General features: G+C 31.7%; 2 protein-coding genes across 4 annotated transcripts; both read left to right on the forward strand.

The window, feature by feature from the left end:
- Positions 1–1,376: 1,376 nt before the first annotated feature.
- On the forward strand, positions 1,377–2,644 carry LOC140837893 (uncharacterized). Its single transcript, XM_073203973.1, has 2 exons — positions 1,377–1,601; positions 1,763–2,644. Exons 1-2 carry the CDS (start codon positions 1,377–1,379, stop codon positions 2,642–2,644), a joined length of 1,107 nt encoding a protein of 368 aa, XP_073060074.1.
- A 7,225-nt stretch (positions 2,645–9,869) lies between these two features.
- On the forward strand, positions 9,870–13,456 carry LOC140838262 (AP2-like ethylene-responsive transcription factor ANT). 3 transcript variants are annotated; one of them, XM_073204431.1, is made up of 9 exons: positions 9,870–10,646; positions 10,746–11,400; positions 11,505–11,587; positions 11,713–11,721; positions 11,797–11,885; positions 11,974–12,047; positions 12,146–12,196; positions 12,293–12,372; positions 12,632–13,456. In XM_073204431.1, the coding sequence occupies exons 1-9, from the start codon at positions 10,361–10,363 to the stop codon at positions 13,195–13,197; spliced, it is 1,893 nt and encodes a 630-aa protein (XP_073060532.1). In that variant the 5' UTR covers positions 9,870–10,360; the 3' UTR covers positions 13,198–13,456. The 3 variants fall into 3 exon arrangements, with proteins under 3 accessions (XP_073060532.1, XP_073060534.1, XP_073060533.1); XM_073204432.1 differs by having other exon boundaries at positions 9,872–10,646; positions 12,296–12,372; XM_073204433.1 differs by lacking the exon at positions 11,713–11,721.
- Positions 13,457–15,817: the final 2,361 nt, after the last annotated feature.

A 15,817-nucleotide genomic window follows, 5' to 3' on the forward strand; every position in this document is an offset into this window, starting at 1 on the left:
GAAAAATTGCTGGAAGAGGATACCAAAATTTCTTCTCTTTTTACCCTCCTCTTCAACACCACATATAAATTATAATAATTCCAACCACGTCAATCCTTCGTCTGAAATTTTCCCTAAAAATGAAAGCCCTGACCGTACCAACACATTTGAAAACTTCTCAATTTAAAAAACCTTAGGTTAGTATTTTTAACGCAAAAAACTTTTGTTTTTTCTACCATAATATTATTAGAGTGAGTCTCATGTGAGACCGTCTCACGGATCATAATCTGTGAGACGGGTCAACCCTACCCATATTCACAATAAAAAGTAATACTCTTAGCATAAAAAGTGATACTTTTTCATGGGTGACCCAAATAAGAGACCCGTCTCACAAATAATACCCGTGAGACCGTCTCACACAAGTTTTTGTCATATTATTATATGTTTTTATCGAAATTAAGTTTAATAGAGAAATAGATTTTTTGTCATACACAACAATGTGTACAAACACACTAATTATAATATTCATAACAAATTACAAATGTCAAATATTCGTTTTATAAATTGATTAAACAATATTTCAAATATCTAATATTATGTTAAACGCAACGCGTGTGCCTCAACCGCTAGTACTAATGAACAACGCACATGCGATGTAAAATAATGAATATTATATATATAAACCATAATGATAATAATTAATAGATGGAGTTTATCGATAAAATTTTGTTATAATTTTAATTATTATTTTAATAAATATATTGCAATTATATTATATATATACATATCTATCTGATTTTGAAAACACTAATTCATTTTACTATAATAATTGTAAATATTATTGTAGATGAATGAACCCACTTTCAATATTTCCTTGGAAGAGTAGCCACAAATCTTTTCTATATCAATCACTATTGGTATCCTAAAATGCATATATATGCTGCAACTAAATTAAATATAATCCGCTGTTTGGGTGCTCATTTAACTCAACAAAACCTCGATATATTTGATTCATTTATAATAACAACCATTTGTGTTGTCTCAATATATATATATATATATATATATATATATATATATTTTAAAAAAAAGATTTAAAAAAATGATGATATATATATATATATATATATATATATATATATATATATATATATATATATATATATATATATATATATATATATATATATAATCTTTGGCTGCGCAATTGACGTGGCCAATGCCTAAAATATTTCTTTTGGCAGTAAAAGGTATTTTATATTTGGCGGGTAACATATATTTCGGATTTAAGATAATGCTGATAAAACTCAAACTAAAATTCAAGAAAATCAAAGAAGATCTTAATCCAGCATAATCTCTTCCCCTCTACGATCCTGGTTATCTCCGTTCTGCAGTCAATGGAGTCTGAAAGCAATAAGCTTTTCGTCGGGGGAATAACACACACCACCAATACAGAAAATTTGAGAGAGTATTTCAGCAAGTATGGGGAAGTGAAGAATGCCCAGGTTATGAGAAATCGAGCCACGGGTGTGAGTCGAGGGTTCGGATTTGTTTCTTTCGCCGACCAGTCTTCAATGGAAAAAGCACTGCAGAATGAGGAACACGAAATTCTCGGAAGAAGGGTTAGCAAATGTTCTCTCTTTTTTTTTTTCGCGTTTTCTTCTGTTTAGTATCATTATGATGTAGGTTTTTTTGGATGGCTATTCATTTCATTTTTCGATTTTTTGTTTGGTGTTGCGATGGTTGATGATCTTGGTTAATGTAAGTAAAATGGGATTCACAGGTTGCGGTTAACATCCCGAGACCAATAGAGAAGAAACCCCTGCAGCTTGAAGTTTTTGTAAATAACAGCAACCATAAGAGTTCTCCATCGAAAACCAATAAAGTTTTCGTGGGGGGTTTGCCACCAAGTTTAACTAAAGAGGAGTTCGATGGTTATTTTGAAACTTTTGGTAAAATTGTAGATTCAGTGATCATGTGCAACAAAGAAAACAACAAGCCTCGGGGCTTCGGGTTCGTTATCTATGATTCCGAGGAATCGGTACAGAAAGTGGTGGTTGATCGCTTCCACCAGCTTAAGAACAAGTGGGTCGACGTGAAAAGGGCCATACCTAGAGGAGAGGCACTGTTAACTTTTCACGGCCATGATTCTTACCTAGCTTCTTGGGGTTATGCGCCTTATTCGACTTATCAAAGACCTAGTCCCAATATCGATGGTTATTATTACGATGCCTATGCTAAAATGGCCGGGACATCAAATTCAGGTTACTATGGTCCCCAAGTTTGGGTGAATGCACTTTATCCATCCTATCATTATAACACGCCATTGGGTCAACTGGGAAATTCTTATGTTGATCCAAAGTACGAGGGTACAAATGGGAATGGAAGGTGGAGGGATGATGGGCCTTCTCGTAGTTCCAATACTTCTGGAAATGGCAATGGCATTGCTAAAAGTGCTACAATACAAGAGACACAGGTTGTCGAGAACGGAGTGTCTGAAAAGCCAAATGATGAAATATCGAAGGACGTTGTAGTCCATGCAGAGTGTAGTTTATGTGGAAGACCTAAGGCTATCGACAATGGAATATCTGAAATGGCGAAGAGTGAAGACTCAAAGGTCATAGTAAATGGAAATGGCGTCGTAAATGGTCATGGTACACCATAAGCTTGTGAGATGTAAGCCATTACTCGAGATGAAATGGAGTTACCTACAAAATGGTTCGTCGAATAACCAGTGCTGAGCCGGGGTATATTATCTAAGAACCACATAATTTTGTGGGTTTTGAACAGACAATCATCCTCGAATTCTGATGGATGCATTCTATATATTTCATTTGAGTTATTCTATTCGTTTTGATGTTCTTCAAATTTTACATGCAACTTTGATACATTTGCTTTTGTTGTTGGTGTATCTTAAAATTTTTGTATCTTACCTTCAATATTTGAACAGTGCATTTTTATTTAAATCATATAATAGCATTATTAAATGTTCTCGGAAACCTAACCGAATCATGGTTATTTCTCACATGACCAAATATTATAATTATATTTATTTTATTTTTTTGAAGGAAGGATAGTATGTTTTAGATTATTAAAACTTACAATGTGACAAAAATTACGAGTAATGAACTCATGTAAACAGGAGACAATTAAAAAATATATGTAAATATTAAAATCTAGAAATCTATTTTGTTTTAATTATAGGATTAAATCTTTTTTGATGCTATAGATACCATTCGAAAAGTATATTGTAGTTAAAACACCATCCGTCACACTATCGATACAACAACATGAAATAAAATATTGGGTAAATTTGGGATTCTGAATTCGGAAATTGGATTAATCTTCCGTTTGGTGTAATTTAATACATTTTTAGTAAAATTGTTCCATTCCATCCTCAAAATGGATGCCAATAGAGATCAAAACTTAAAATTTTAAATTTATTATAACTTATAAGCTCTGTCTAAGTATAGATAATGCAGATAACTCAAATTTAAAAAATTCAAATGGATATAATGAATTTTGATATTAAAATTGAAATCTTTCATCCAAATCCATCGTTTTATGTTTCATGATGGTGATGATATCTGATCAAAATAAAAATATCAGGGAGGTAAACTCGGAGATCTTTAGGATTTAACTAACAAATCACTTCAGGTCGTAAAAATCAATAACCCGTAGAAATTATCTAACAAATTGTTTTAATTTCAAAAAATTATAACATAAATAATCATCCAATACAAATTCCAGGAATTAAAATGTTTGAGATAACAGCTGTTATTAATATTTTATTTTATTTATTTATTTTGAAGTTGATTCAGAAACAGTGGTCAAATGAATTAAGTTGGAGGAGATTGTCTATTCACAAGCACCAAATCTGTTAAATAAGTGTCACAACCTCATTTCTATAAATTGGGAAAAATTAAAGTGTATCATTTGTACGGGGACAGCAGCTTATATGGCCTCCGAAAAAGATGGCGAACCTAAGATTCTCCTCCGGCTCGACTACGAGTAATCTTAAATCATAATGACAAAAACTTGTGTGAGACGGTCTCATATATCGTATTTTATGAGGCGGATCTCTTATTTTGGTCTAGAGGTGTTCAAACTTCGGATAAAACCGAAAAAACCGGATATCCAAACGAAATAATCGAACACGGAACCAAACCGAAAGTCGAATTTTGTAATTCGGATATCTATATCTATATATATATATAAAAGAAGAGTTTTTGCCAAAAATAGTAATTTCCCGCCAAAATGTCATTTCTATAAAAGGAAATATTTATTATGTATATTGACATACGTGTACTACAATAAATGACCACTTCAATTATTGTTTGCATTGATTACATCAATTCATTTAATTCAATTTTGAAATTAATTAATTTTTATATTAATTCAAATGTAATTTATATATTATATATATCTAAAAATAAATTTGGTTGAGTGTTAAAAGTTATCACTACAACAAGATTTTTCAATTAACACTAATTTACCATTTAATAATCATAATTTTTTTTATCTCAAATGCATATTATTTCGAAATTATCTTAATTTGAAAAAATTAATGCATTGTAGTTTTCTTCCAAAACCTTATGTATATTGTATATCTCAAATTTTATTCTTAAAAATTCAAATAAAAGAGTACAAGAAAATTAAAAGAGATAGATTCAAAAGAGTTTCAAATGGACATTAAATTACTCTCAATATACATATATATTACCCTCAATAATCAGAAATGATTGACACCCAATGCATGCAATTCGATATTTCCATAATTTTAAAGAGCTAATGTATGGTATAATTCTGTTAAAAACATCCAAGGTATAATTTTTGTCCTTTGAGATATCTAATTTGAATTTTAAATTATAAATAATGCAATATTGCATATAATATTATAAATCGATTTTATTCTATTTATCTTATTAAATTTATCTACTTCAAAATTGAATTCTGAAATGAATCATCTTTTCAGCACCATTTATGATTTGAATCCTCCAAGATGTAATGTTCGTGTAAATTTATATTTGTTCGTTGTTATGAACTACCTACACATAGAAACAACGAGACATTAAGTTTGAAATTTGTCTTTCATGATCGAGGAGTGTAAAATATTATTCTTCTATTTGTATAAGATTTTAATTATTATGTATTACTAATGTGATAATTTTCTTCTATATTACAAATTTCACGGATACATGATATTGTAAAATGTCCCGTAATGGAAATGATAAAATCAATTCTAAAGAAAGTACGCATCTTATTAGAAGACACATCATAAATTTTATTTACATTGTTTTGGAATACACATAGTCAATTTAATAAAATAACTTTCCTGATTTATACGTAATTTACTTATGATCACATATTTCAATTTTCTTTCGGAATAATAGGACTGTTGTGTATGTTATGAAGATATTTTGTAGATAAAATAACAACTCATTTGGATAAAGATATTGATGAAACAATTATTGTTATCATTCAAATGTGTAAAACACGTGTCATGTCACAAAATTGTTTGTGAATGTGGATTTAGACAAAATTACTGAATTTTTTAAAAAATATTTCTCATTAATTTTATTGAATGTGATTAAATTTTTTTTATCACGTTAATAAATAATAATATAGCTTCTCGAAAATTAAAGAATTAAATATGTATTAAGGTTGGTGGTTGACATCAATACACTAACACGATAAGCATCATGTCATTGTCTTAGGCTAACATAATCTAAAATTTTGATATATGATAGTGATTATTAGCCAAAAACATTAATCGACATGCGTTGTATTTAAGAAAGTTTTTTAAAATAAGTGAAAAATAGTTTTTATTTTTAATTTTTATAATTATATTATTTTTTTCAATTTAAATATCAATTTATTTTTCACTAATTTTTAATAATATCATCTCGTGCATCGCACGGGTTAAATACTAGTAAACATTAAAAACGAAGTTTATTTGGTTTGATTTCGGATTATATATGTCAAAACGAAAAAAACCGAAATTTCATTAAATTAATATTTTTTTATATTATATATTTTGATATGATATTTAGTGAATTGATTGTTGTTTGTTTAATGAATTTAGACCTTATATTTAAATACTTTACTAAGAAAACATGTAAAAAGTTAACATATTATATTTTACAATATATTTATATTATTAATTTAAATAATTATACCAAAATCGAAATAACCGACCGAAATAACCGAACCGTTTTTGTAGAAAACTGAACCAAACCGAAGAAAAATTGTCCGGATATCAGATTATATATATTTAAAACTGAAAACCGAAAAAACCAAAAATCGAACCGACCCGACCCGACCGATGAACACTCCTATTTGGATCATCCATGAAAAAATATTACCTTTTATTGTGAATATCAATAAGATTGACTCGTCTCATAGATAAAGATTCGTGAGACCGTCTAACAAAAATCTAAGACAATATGATCTACATTGGTATTGAAAGAAAAATCTGTGTATTAATACTAATTTAGGATGTCTCTCCGACAAAACCTAATATATATTATATAACAAGATATGCATTTAATCAACGTCGGGGCTATGGAGATAGAGTCTCTTATGGTGAATACGACATGACAGTCATGCTTTTGGACTACGACCTTTCAGGAGAGAGAGAGAGAGAGAGAGTAGGGGGATCAAAGAGTTGCTCAAATTTGGCAATCAGAGTTTTAAATGGTGGGGTACTTAATTTATGGCGTGTCCCTTTATTTTCCCATGCTTTCTTTTCTTTTCTTTTTTTTACCCCCAAAAAAAAGAAAAAAAAAATGGTTACAGATATAAATCCACTACTTATATCTCAAAAGCATTAGCTAATATCATGTTATTATATTAAATTAAAATACAATAATTGTAAATTTTCATATAGCTGAATATATATATATACATACATATACACACACACTGTGTAAATTTATAATTAACAATGGTGCCTGAAAAGATTTAACCACGTTCTTTGTCTAGAAAAAGGAAAAAAATTTAAAAGGGAAATGGGAGACTTATAATCACAGACTTCTATGGTCATTTCTGAGATAGGTTGCTTTCTATTATCCACTTTTTCACTGCTCTCTCTCTTTTTTATTTATATATTAGATCTTGTTTGGATTTTCTGGCCTCAACTGCAATTACCCTTTTTTTGGCACAAACTTCTCTTGTTTCATTTACTTGAATTACTATGCTACATTATCTTCCTACAACCTTTTCGCTATTGACTTAAGGGGAATCTGTCTTATTAAAACAAGTTTTTTTTTTGTTTTTGTTTTCTCATGTGAATTTTAATTTTTTTTAAGTCAAAACAAATTTTAATTTAGTGTAAGCAGCTTTTAATGATATATAATTTGAAGTAATTTGGGTTGAATCAATATTATATGATAAGTAGGTGTAAATGTCCATCGATATCCTCATTTATCAGCTGTGGGGGAAAGTAAGTTACCAATAATGGAAATTTCTCAAGGTTATGTTTGTCCAATTAAGTCACATAATTACATAACCAATTATTATTTTTCCCAACCTGCATTGCATTGTACGTATCCCATACGGTGTATTAATGGATACATATCGGATAATTTATGACCAATTTAATTTCAACTTATATTAATCTTTTGAACTTCATTTTTTCAAAATTTGTCGCCAAATAATTTTTTTTAAATAACATATAACATTATACGTGAACTTAAATCATGATATATCGGACACTACTCGATATATTACAAAAATAAATTTTATAAATGTCTACAATTAGCAAAATCAAAATAGAATTTGTATTCTATTCTAAGATAAAATAAATGCACGAGCCACCCGTACGACAGGAGAGGGAAAATTTAAATGATTACAACTACTTATTTGACAATAATTTTCAAAGCTGGCCAGACTCGCGCTTCCAAAAGAGAAGAAGTACATGTAATAAACTCAACATTAACATATCTAAATCCTTACAAATTAACTTTCACACTATATACACACACACACACATACAATACAGAGGGGATTCAAACATTGACTCAATCGCTTTGCAAAGGTACGATCCCCACCGTACGTCCTTGTGTTAAAACTTCAATAAAGCAGCACAAAATTAAAGCATTCATCAGCAACCAGTCAAAATAACCTATATATATATATAAATTTAAAGATTGATTTTGCTGAACGTACGACGTATGAGCTAGCTCGCACGCTTTTGTACGTAGTTGTAAGAAGACTTTTGTCAAAGGCAGTACCAGACGGCATCGTTTAGGGTTGTCTAGTAATGGAAGAGAGAAGATCAGGTAGGGTGCCTGTAAACAATTAACTAGGGAGTAGCATGCATGTAGGTGCAGTGTGTTTGAATCGAAATGACTACTGAGTGTGTTTGTCTTTGTGCGAGCCAAAGCATTTTTATTTTTATTTTTACCGAATCTTTTCGTTTGACCAATGCTGCTGCTCTGAAATCTGAATCATAAAAGTTAAAATCAATTAGTTAGAATACACTGTAAACTGTTTTAATATTATTTATACATATGGAGCAAGCTTACAAGTAATTCAAAAGAAGATCATATATAGGGATATATAGGGATGTAAACGAATCAAATCGTTTGTGAGTTATTCGAAGCTCGATTCGATAAAAGTTCGTTTGAGCTCATTTAATGAGACTCGTTAAGATAAACAAACCAAACTCAAGCTTTATAATATTCGGCTCGTTAGCTCGTAAACATGTTCGTTGGTAAGTTAATGAGTAATCTTTTAGATGAAAAAATAATAGTTTTTATATTTGATTTATTGATTTTGCATATTATTTATGAAATATACAGAAAAATCTATTAAATTTATTTATTATAATAAATTTACAAATTTAAATAAGATAATATATTTTTCTTTAAATATATAATTTACTTTTTAATTAATTTAATGAAAATTTAAATGTATAATTCATATTTATTAATCTTGTTAGGCTCGATAAATACTTGAATAAGCTCGTGAGCCATGCATATATTCGTTAAATAAAGCTCGAGCTCGTCTCGATTATAAACGAACCAAGCTTAAATATTCAAGAGTTCGGCTCGGCTCGACTCGACTCGATTACGTCCTTAATCCTGAACAACGTCGTTCCCATGTTTGTGGACGATTTTGGAGGAATAATAAGGTGATGATAATTGTATTAGGTATTTGAATTGACCAGAGCTGCAGTTTGTTTCTTTCCTACCTGGAGAAATCTAGTCCAAGATCTTCTGAGATACAAAATACTCGCTCATAAATATATTGGAATATATATATATATATATATATATATATATATATATATATATATATATATATATATATATATATATATATATAGTCAGATACTTGGTGGGACTCACTTCACAGCATAACATGCCGATTGATTGTGTCATCATATCACATCAATGTTAAACTTTTTTTTTCTGAATTTACTGTTATTTTCAAGAATTATCGCTGCTGATGTAAAAATATATTATCTATATATTAAAATTATTTAAAAATTTGTTTGAGCTAAAACATTATGTTGTAACAAAGTATTTTTGTGAATTGATCAACCGCGGTCAAGTTAAAAGGTTCGAATAACGAAAGAGAAACAAGGATTTGATCAGGGAAGATATCAATAATTTAATAAAAATTCAAACACACACATAAGACAAAAACCCGCCTCCCTTGTGTGAAGGACATGGGATTTTTCTTGGTAATGAGGAGCTGTATTTTTGCGAGAACAGATATGCTCAACTAATGGTGCAGGCTTTGGACCGAATAATCTGTCCGCACTATCGAGTGTGAGGTAATTATTTTAGCACAAGGTCTGCTTTTGAAGCTACTTAGAGCATGTATACACACTCAGAGGTGTACACAAATACGCTGCATATTTCACGTATGTAGAAGGAAAAAAAGGGAACATAGAGGAAGCAGGAGTGGAGCGGAGAAAAAAGCAAAAGAAGATGTCTTTCTCAGGCTCGGATCCCGATGGAATGCAGGAAGGATACCCAGCATTGTTTGCTGGAACTCATTCTTTTTGTTTAAGTTTAAAGGGCCTTGCATTGTTCTCTTTAGAAAACTTTTCAGAGAGAGAAAGAGATAGAGGATAAAAAAGCAAAAGAAAGAGACCACAGATTCAGTGATTCAGCGGAGGAGGGATGCGCTTTGGCTAGATCTTGGTTTAGATTTCGTTCCTACTTAAGTCTGCAGCTAGAAAACAAAACGAAACAGTTTCTTGGTTTTTAGTTTTTCTTTTTTAAAACCTTCCATGGATGAGAGTTACCCAGACTTCCCATATGATTAGATTACTTGGTTTCAATCATTGACTTGCTTTCTCGCAACAAAGGAAAAAGAAAAACTTGGGAGAATCTTCCCCTTCTCTTGTTTTTTTCAAAGGGAGAAAATGAAGGCTGAGGGTGATGAAATTAGTAATAACTGGTTAGGTTTCTCTCTTTCTTCTCAAAATATGGAGGGTTCCTCGGACAATGATTATAATACTCGGCCTGGTTCTGATGATGTTCCTCATGCACTTCCAATGAATTTCCCCTCTTGTTACAGTAGTTATCCAGGGTTTTACTTTGGAGTTGAAGGAGAGAATGCTGGATTTTACTCTCCTTTAACTGTGATGCCACTTAAATCTGATGGCTCGTTGTGCTTGATGGAAGCTATCAACAGGTCACAACCACAAGGTTAGTTAGCTTAAACAATGCTCATTGCTTGAACCCTTTTTTATTTGGTTCTTGTTGTGTGTTGGAACAAAAAAAAAATTGTCTACTTTTAACGTGAAGTTGTGGCGACTTCAACTCCAAAACTTGAAGATTTCTTTGGTGGTGCAACAATGGGGACCCATAACTGTAACAGAGGAGGAATGGTTCTTAGTTTAGATACAATGTACGATAATCACAATCCTCAAAGTCAAACTCACAATATTGAAGATTTTTTAAGCCATAACCAAGAAAACTCCAGGCACCACCTGATTCAAGTTCAAGAGTACACAGATTACACCCCATTCAGGAGTCAAGAAATGTACCAGGGATCAGAAAGTGAGCCGAAAGAAACTCAGCTTTCGGACGGCAATTTGCAGCTTCCAACAATGGGTGATGATGAGCTATCTGGCATGAAAAACTGGGTTCCCAGAAACTATACAAATAGCCATGCATTGGAGCAGAAACTGAGCATCAGTGTTGAAGAAAATGGCGGAGAATCTGGGCAGATTGGTGCATTGGGGTATGGTGACTTGCAGTCTCTGAGCTTATCAATGAGCCCTGGCTCACAATCTAGCTGTGTTACTGGTTCTCAGCATATTCCACCGGCTATGGCCGATGGCATGGGATTTGAGAACAAGAAACGGGGACCCGAAAAAGATGAACAGAAGCAAACTGTGCATAGGAAATCGATTGATACATTCGGGCAGAGAACCTCACAGTACAGAGGTGTTACAAGGTTGATTTTTAAATGATTTTTTAACACCTTCTGTTTCTTTTGGTTTCAATTATTGTTATTATTTAATACAAAATGTAGTAAAATGTTGGATATTTGTCCACCAGGCACAGGTGGACTGGTAGATATGAAGCCCATTTGTGGGACAATAGTTGCAAGAAAGAAGGCCAAAGCAGAAAAGGGAGGCAAGGTCTGCGAAATAAAATATATTTTTCTGTTTTCTGCTAATTATTTCACTCGTTATACTAACTTAAGTGTGCCGTCTTCTTTCCGATATCTTGGAACATTTGGAATGACTTGAAATCTCCTTCCCAGTGTATTTAGGTAAAAGGATCTTCCGTTTTTACTCTCAAATATGTGCACCGACTAATTTTATGCCGTTTTTTTCTCTTTTTGTAGGAGGTTATGATATGGAAGACAAGGCTGCGAGGGCTTATGATTTGGCTGCACTTAAATACTGGGGACCTTCAACTCATATCAATTTCCCGGTACCGCTTTGATTTATACTTCATTTTAATTATTATTGGTTTTTTCAATCAAAGTTACACGAACAATGAACTTCTCGAGTTGACGCAGTTGGAAAACTACCATCTAGAACTTGAGGATATGAAGAACATGAGCAGACAAGAATATGTTGCTCATTTGAGAAGGTTGTCTTTTTTCCGTCCCGGATTGACTCATCGATTTGATTTTCGTTATCTCCCATATTTTGTTAGCTATGTTACCACTTCTATATAATCATTTGCAGGAAAAGCAGTGGCTTCTCAAGAGGAGCTTCCATATACAGAGGGGTGACCAGGTCTGAAAATCCGCTTCTATGCAAACCTTTCTCAACTGAAAATTTATAGCCTGGCTTTGCTCTGTCTCAAATCTCTGTTCTTGCATTGTTCTTTAGCAGACATCATCAACATGGTCGGTGGCAGGCTCGAATAGGCCGTGTGGCAGGAAACAAGGATCTTTATCTTGGAACGTTCAGTAAGTTTCAGCATTCTAAAATTTGAATACATTATCGTATTTTCTTTTAAAATTATTTGGTGCCGTTACTCTGACGTGTTTGCGGTGTGGTTTGATCCATAAACAGTCAATAAATAGGGCATGATATGTGAAACCCCGGTTCTTTTAGTCTTCTGGCCTCCTCTTGAATTTCTTAACCATGTCTAGTATATGCTAAATTTTATAAGGTAACCAATGCCGCCCATAAATTTTCGATCTCATGGGTTTACATCATTTTCAGGCACTCAGGAAGAAGCTGCTGAGGCTTACGATGTAGCAGCTATCAAATTTCGGGGCGTAAATGCTGTAACAAATTTCGACATTTCAAGGTACGATGTAGAAAGGATTATGGGAAGCAACTCCCTTCTTTCCGGGGAGATGGCTAGGAGAAACAAATTGGTTGATTCAAGTAACGAAAGCTCGCTTAACATTCCTCTGAATCCAAACAATATCATGGACTCGAATGTGTCGAAAGAGAGCAGCAGCAGCAATGTGTTTGACTGGAGAATGACCCTTTATCCGTCCCCTAATCCTAAACCTGTAGAAGATTTTAAGGTTTCAAACGTCCCAGCTCCTTTTGTAGAAGAGCCGGGGAAAATGGTCAACACTTTTTCGAGCGATTCTAATTTGGTTACAAGTTTGAGCAGTTCTAGAGACGGCAGCCCGGATAAAAATAACAGTCTTCCAATGCATTTTCCGGTGCCTCCTGGTCAAACAGCAAGTTCTAACATGAATTCTTGGATCCAATCTGCTTCCCAGATGAGGCCACAGGTGCCACTTTTTGCTGCGTGGACTGATGCATCATAACGTGATCTAGCAATTGCAACTGGTTTAGTTTTGTTGTACTTTTTCATAAGTTAAATTATGGGGAGATTTGTTTGTGTGCATGGTGCTGAAAAATCAACTTTTTATGTCTTATGTTTTTCAAGAAAACTAGTGGGGCAGCCTTTAAATGAAATTATTGGGGTTTTTATGAAATGATGTTGATTTGTAGCGTGTCCCCTTTCGAGATTAAAAGATTTCAAGTCATGTTAAACTTTTTATTGCTGAATTAGCGGCTTTGCTTTGCCCTTTCTATATTTGTAGAAATAATCGGAGAATACGACGATGTGCATAAAGCATCCGCTTTTGTTTCATTTTTAATGCAATTAGCACCACAAAACTCGCAATTCGAACATTAATTTATTATTAAAGAATTAGTTACATGATATGATCTCAACCATTAAGTTTATTTTATTTTTAAAAAATAAAAATAAACCCATGCTTCATTTTTATTTTTATATTTTTTAAACTTATTTTCTTTAATACAAGTCTGCAAAAACATTGGGAAAAAAAAAACCAATTTTAAGTATTTTTTTTCCATAATGGTTTAGGTATGCGTGAGCGGGTGATTTCTGTTTGCTATGTTGGATTCAAACAAAAGCAATGTGTATGTTATAATACGTGCATGCTCGTGAAACCTAAAAAATTGCTTTCCAAAAAAAAAAAAACATGCAACCTAACAATTTACGCAATACAGTAAGGCATAGTTTGGTACATAGGATAAGGAGAGGATTGATAAATAATCCTCCTTATCCTATGTTTGGTACATTTTTAAAAAGCTCATGATAATATCATGGGCCCTTGATAAATAATTTTTTGAAGGATAAAATATCCCTTCTATTAGGTGTGATAGTTTTAATTTAAGGATAAAATACACTGCAAATGACTTAATTACCCTCAATTTATAAATGATTTTTATAAATCTATGCTATTAGATAGAAATTAAAATCAAATAAATATTTTTTTATTTATTTTTATATATTATATAAAATGATAATTATATAAATTGATTTTTATAAATCTCAATAAAATTATTAGTATCATCCGATTAACCTTAAAAATTGATATTTGACTTGACTCAAAAAATCAAAGGCTCAATTATCATATTATATAATATATAAAATTAAGTAAAAATAAATAAATCATGCAAGCACTATCGACGCATGAACAAATAAAAAATATGAAGTCAAGCAACAACTTTGAAATTATAAAATTTATTATGATAAGGTTAATTTCGTCATTACAATCTAATATATAAATTTAATCACTCTTATTAAAATCATACCAAACATTAAATATGATATCTTACATCTTATTTATCCTTAACTTATCCTTATATTATATATCACATGTTTATCCTATCATGTGTATCAAACTATGCCTAAGTATATTCGATCATTCTTTATTCTGAATTGGATATAATGCGGAAATTATAAAGAATAATAATAAATAATATTGACGTAAAATGTATGTCAAGGCACTATATTTATTGCACAAATATTTTGTGCAACAAAGTAAATGCTTATATCTTAATGCGATCGCCCCGTCTGAATATTTTCTTATATAGGCCGGTGACTTGTAATTTATCCGATATTAAAATCTAAAGTTTTGGATGAGTTATCGTATTCAAGACCTAATTGTACGTAACATTCCCCAAAGTAAAAAAATCATATGTAGAACATAGTTTAGTTTTATAATTTTGTTAGATACGTGTATTTGTTATGTATGTCCTCGAACGACCCTTGCTTACTGAGTGACGACCATATCACTCACTATTTAGTCTACCCTCTCCGATAAATCAGAACAAGATCAGTTTTGAGGTTGATACTAAGATGAATCAAAAAATTTATTTTAGTTTCATAGTTTTAATTCAAGTTGTAAGCGCTTCCACATATTTTTATCGTTTTAAAAATTTACATAGTAAAGACAATTTTATTATAGATTATGAGTAATAAACTTGTTTTTGGTTTATATTGTACTATGATGCTTGTTGCTTTCAATTGTGTGATTGTAAAACATACGTAATATCAAATAACTCCGGTTTAAAGACGTGATAATTTTCATTATGCATCTACTTAGTCATTGTCTCCTTTTCTATTTGTCTATTAAGGATGTTTGAAAAAATACTTCATTTTGGTACTGTTTGAAAACACATCTTGATACTTCCTTTCTCGATTTACTTTATATGTGTTAAAAAGCTTTAACCAGGATGAATTTGAATTGTTTATGATCTTTTGATGGGCAATTTGGCGTGAAACATGTATTCGAAAACACGAAGCTGAGGGTCGGGAGAAGAAATTTAGAGTGGATTGGGTTTATGCATTTCTAGATTCGGTTCGTTACTCTAGATTAAAGTATGCTATATCAGCTTGTACTCCACAAATATTATTAGATCACCTACGGAAACCGCCTACCCCTAACTTATTTCGATTAGATGTTGATACGGGATCTGATATCAGGCGTAATAAATTCAGTGTTGGAGCTATAATTAGAGATTCACATGGAATAATTAGAGGTGCTCGTGCTCTTACAATCTGTAATCCGGATATTGTCCTTGCAGATGAAATATTGACTATACGTTGTGGTATAGATATGTATCTACATG

This window comes from Primulina eburnea, chromosome 8 (assembly GCF_022965805.1).
Source record: "Primulina eburnea isolate SZY01 chromosome 8, ASM2296580v1, whole genome shotgun sequence".
Lineage (NCBI taxonomy): Eukaryota > Viridiplantae > Streptophyta > Magnoliopsida > Lamiales > Gesneriaceae > Primulina > Primulina eburnea.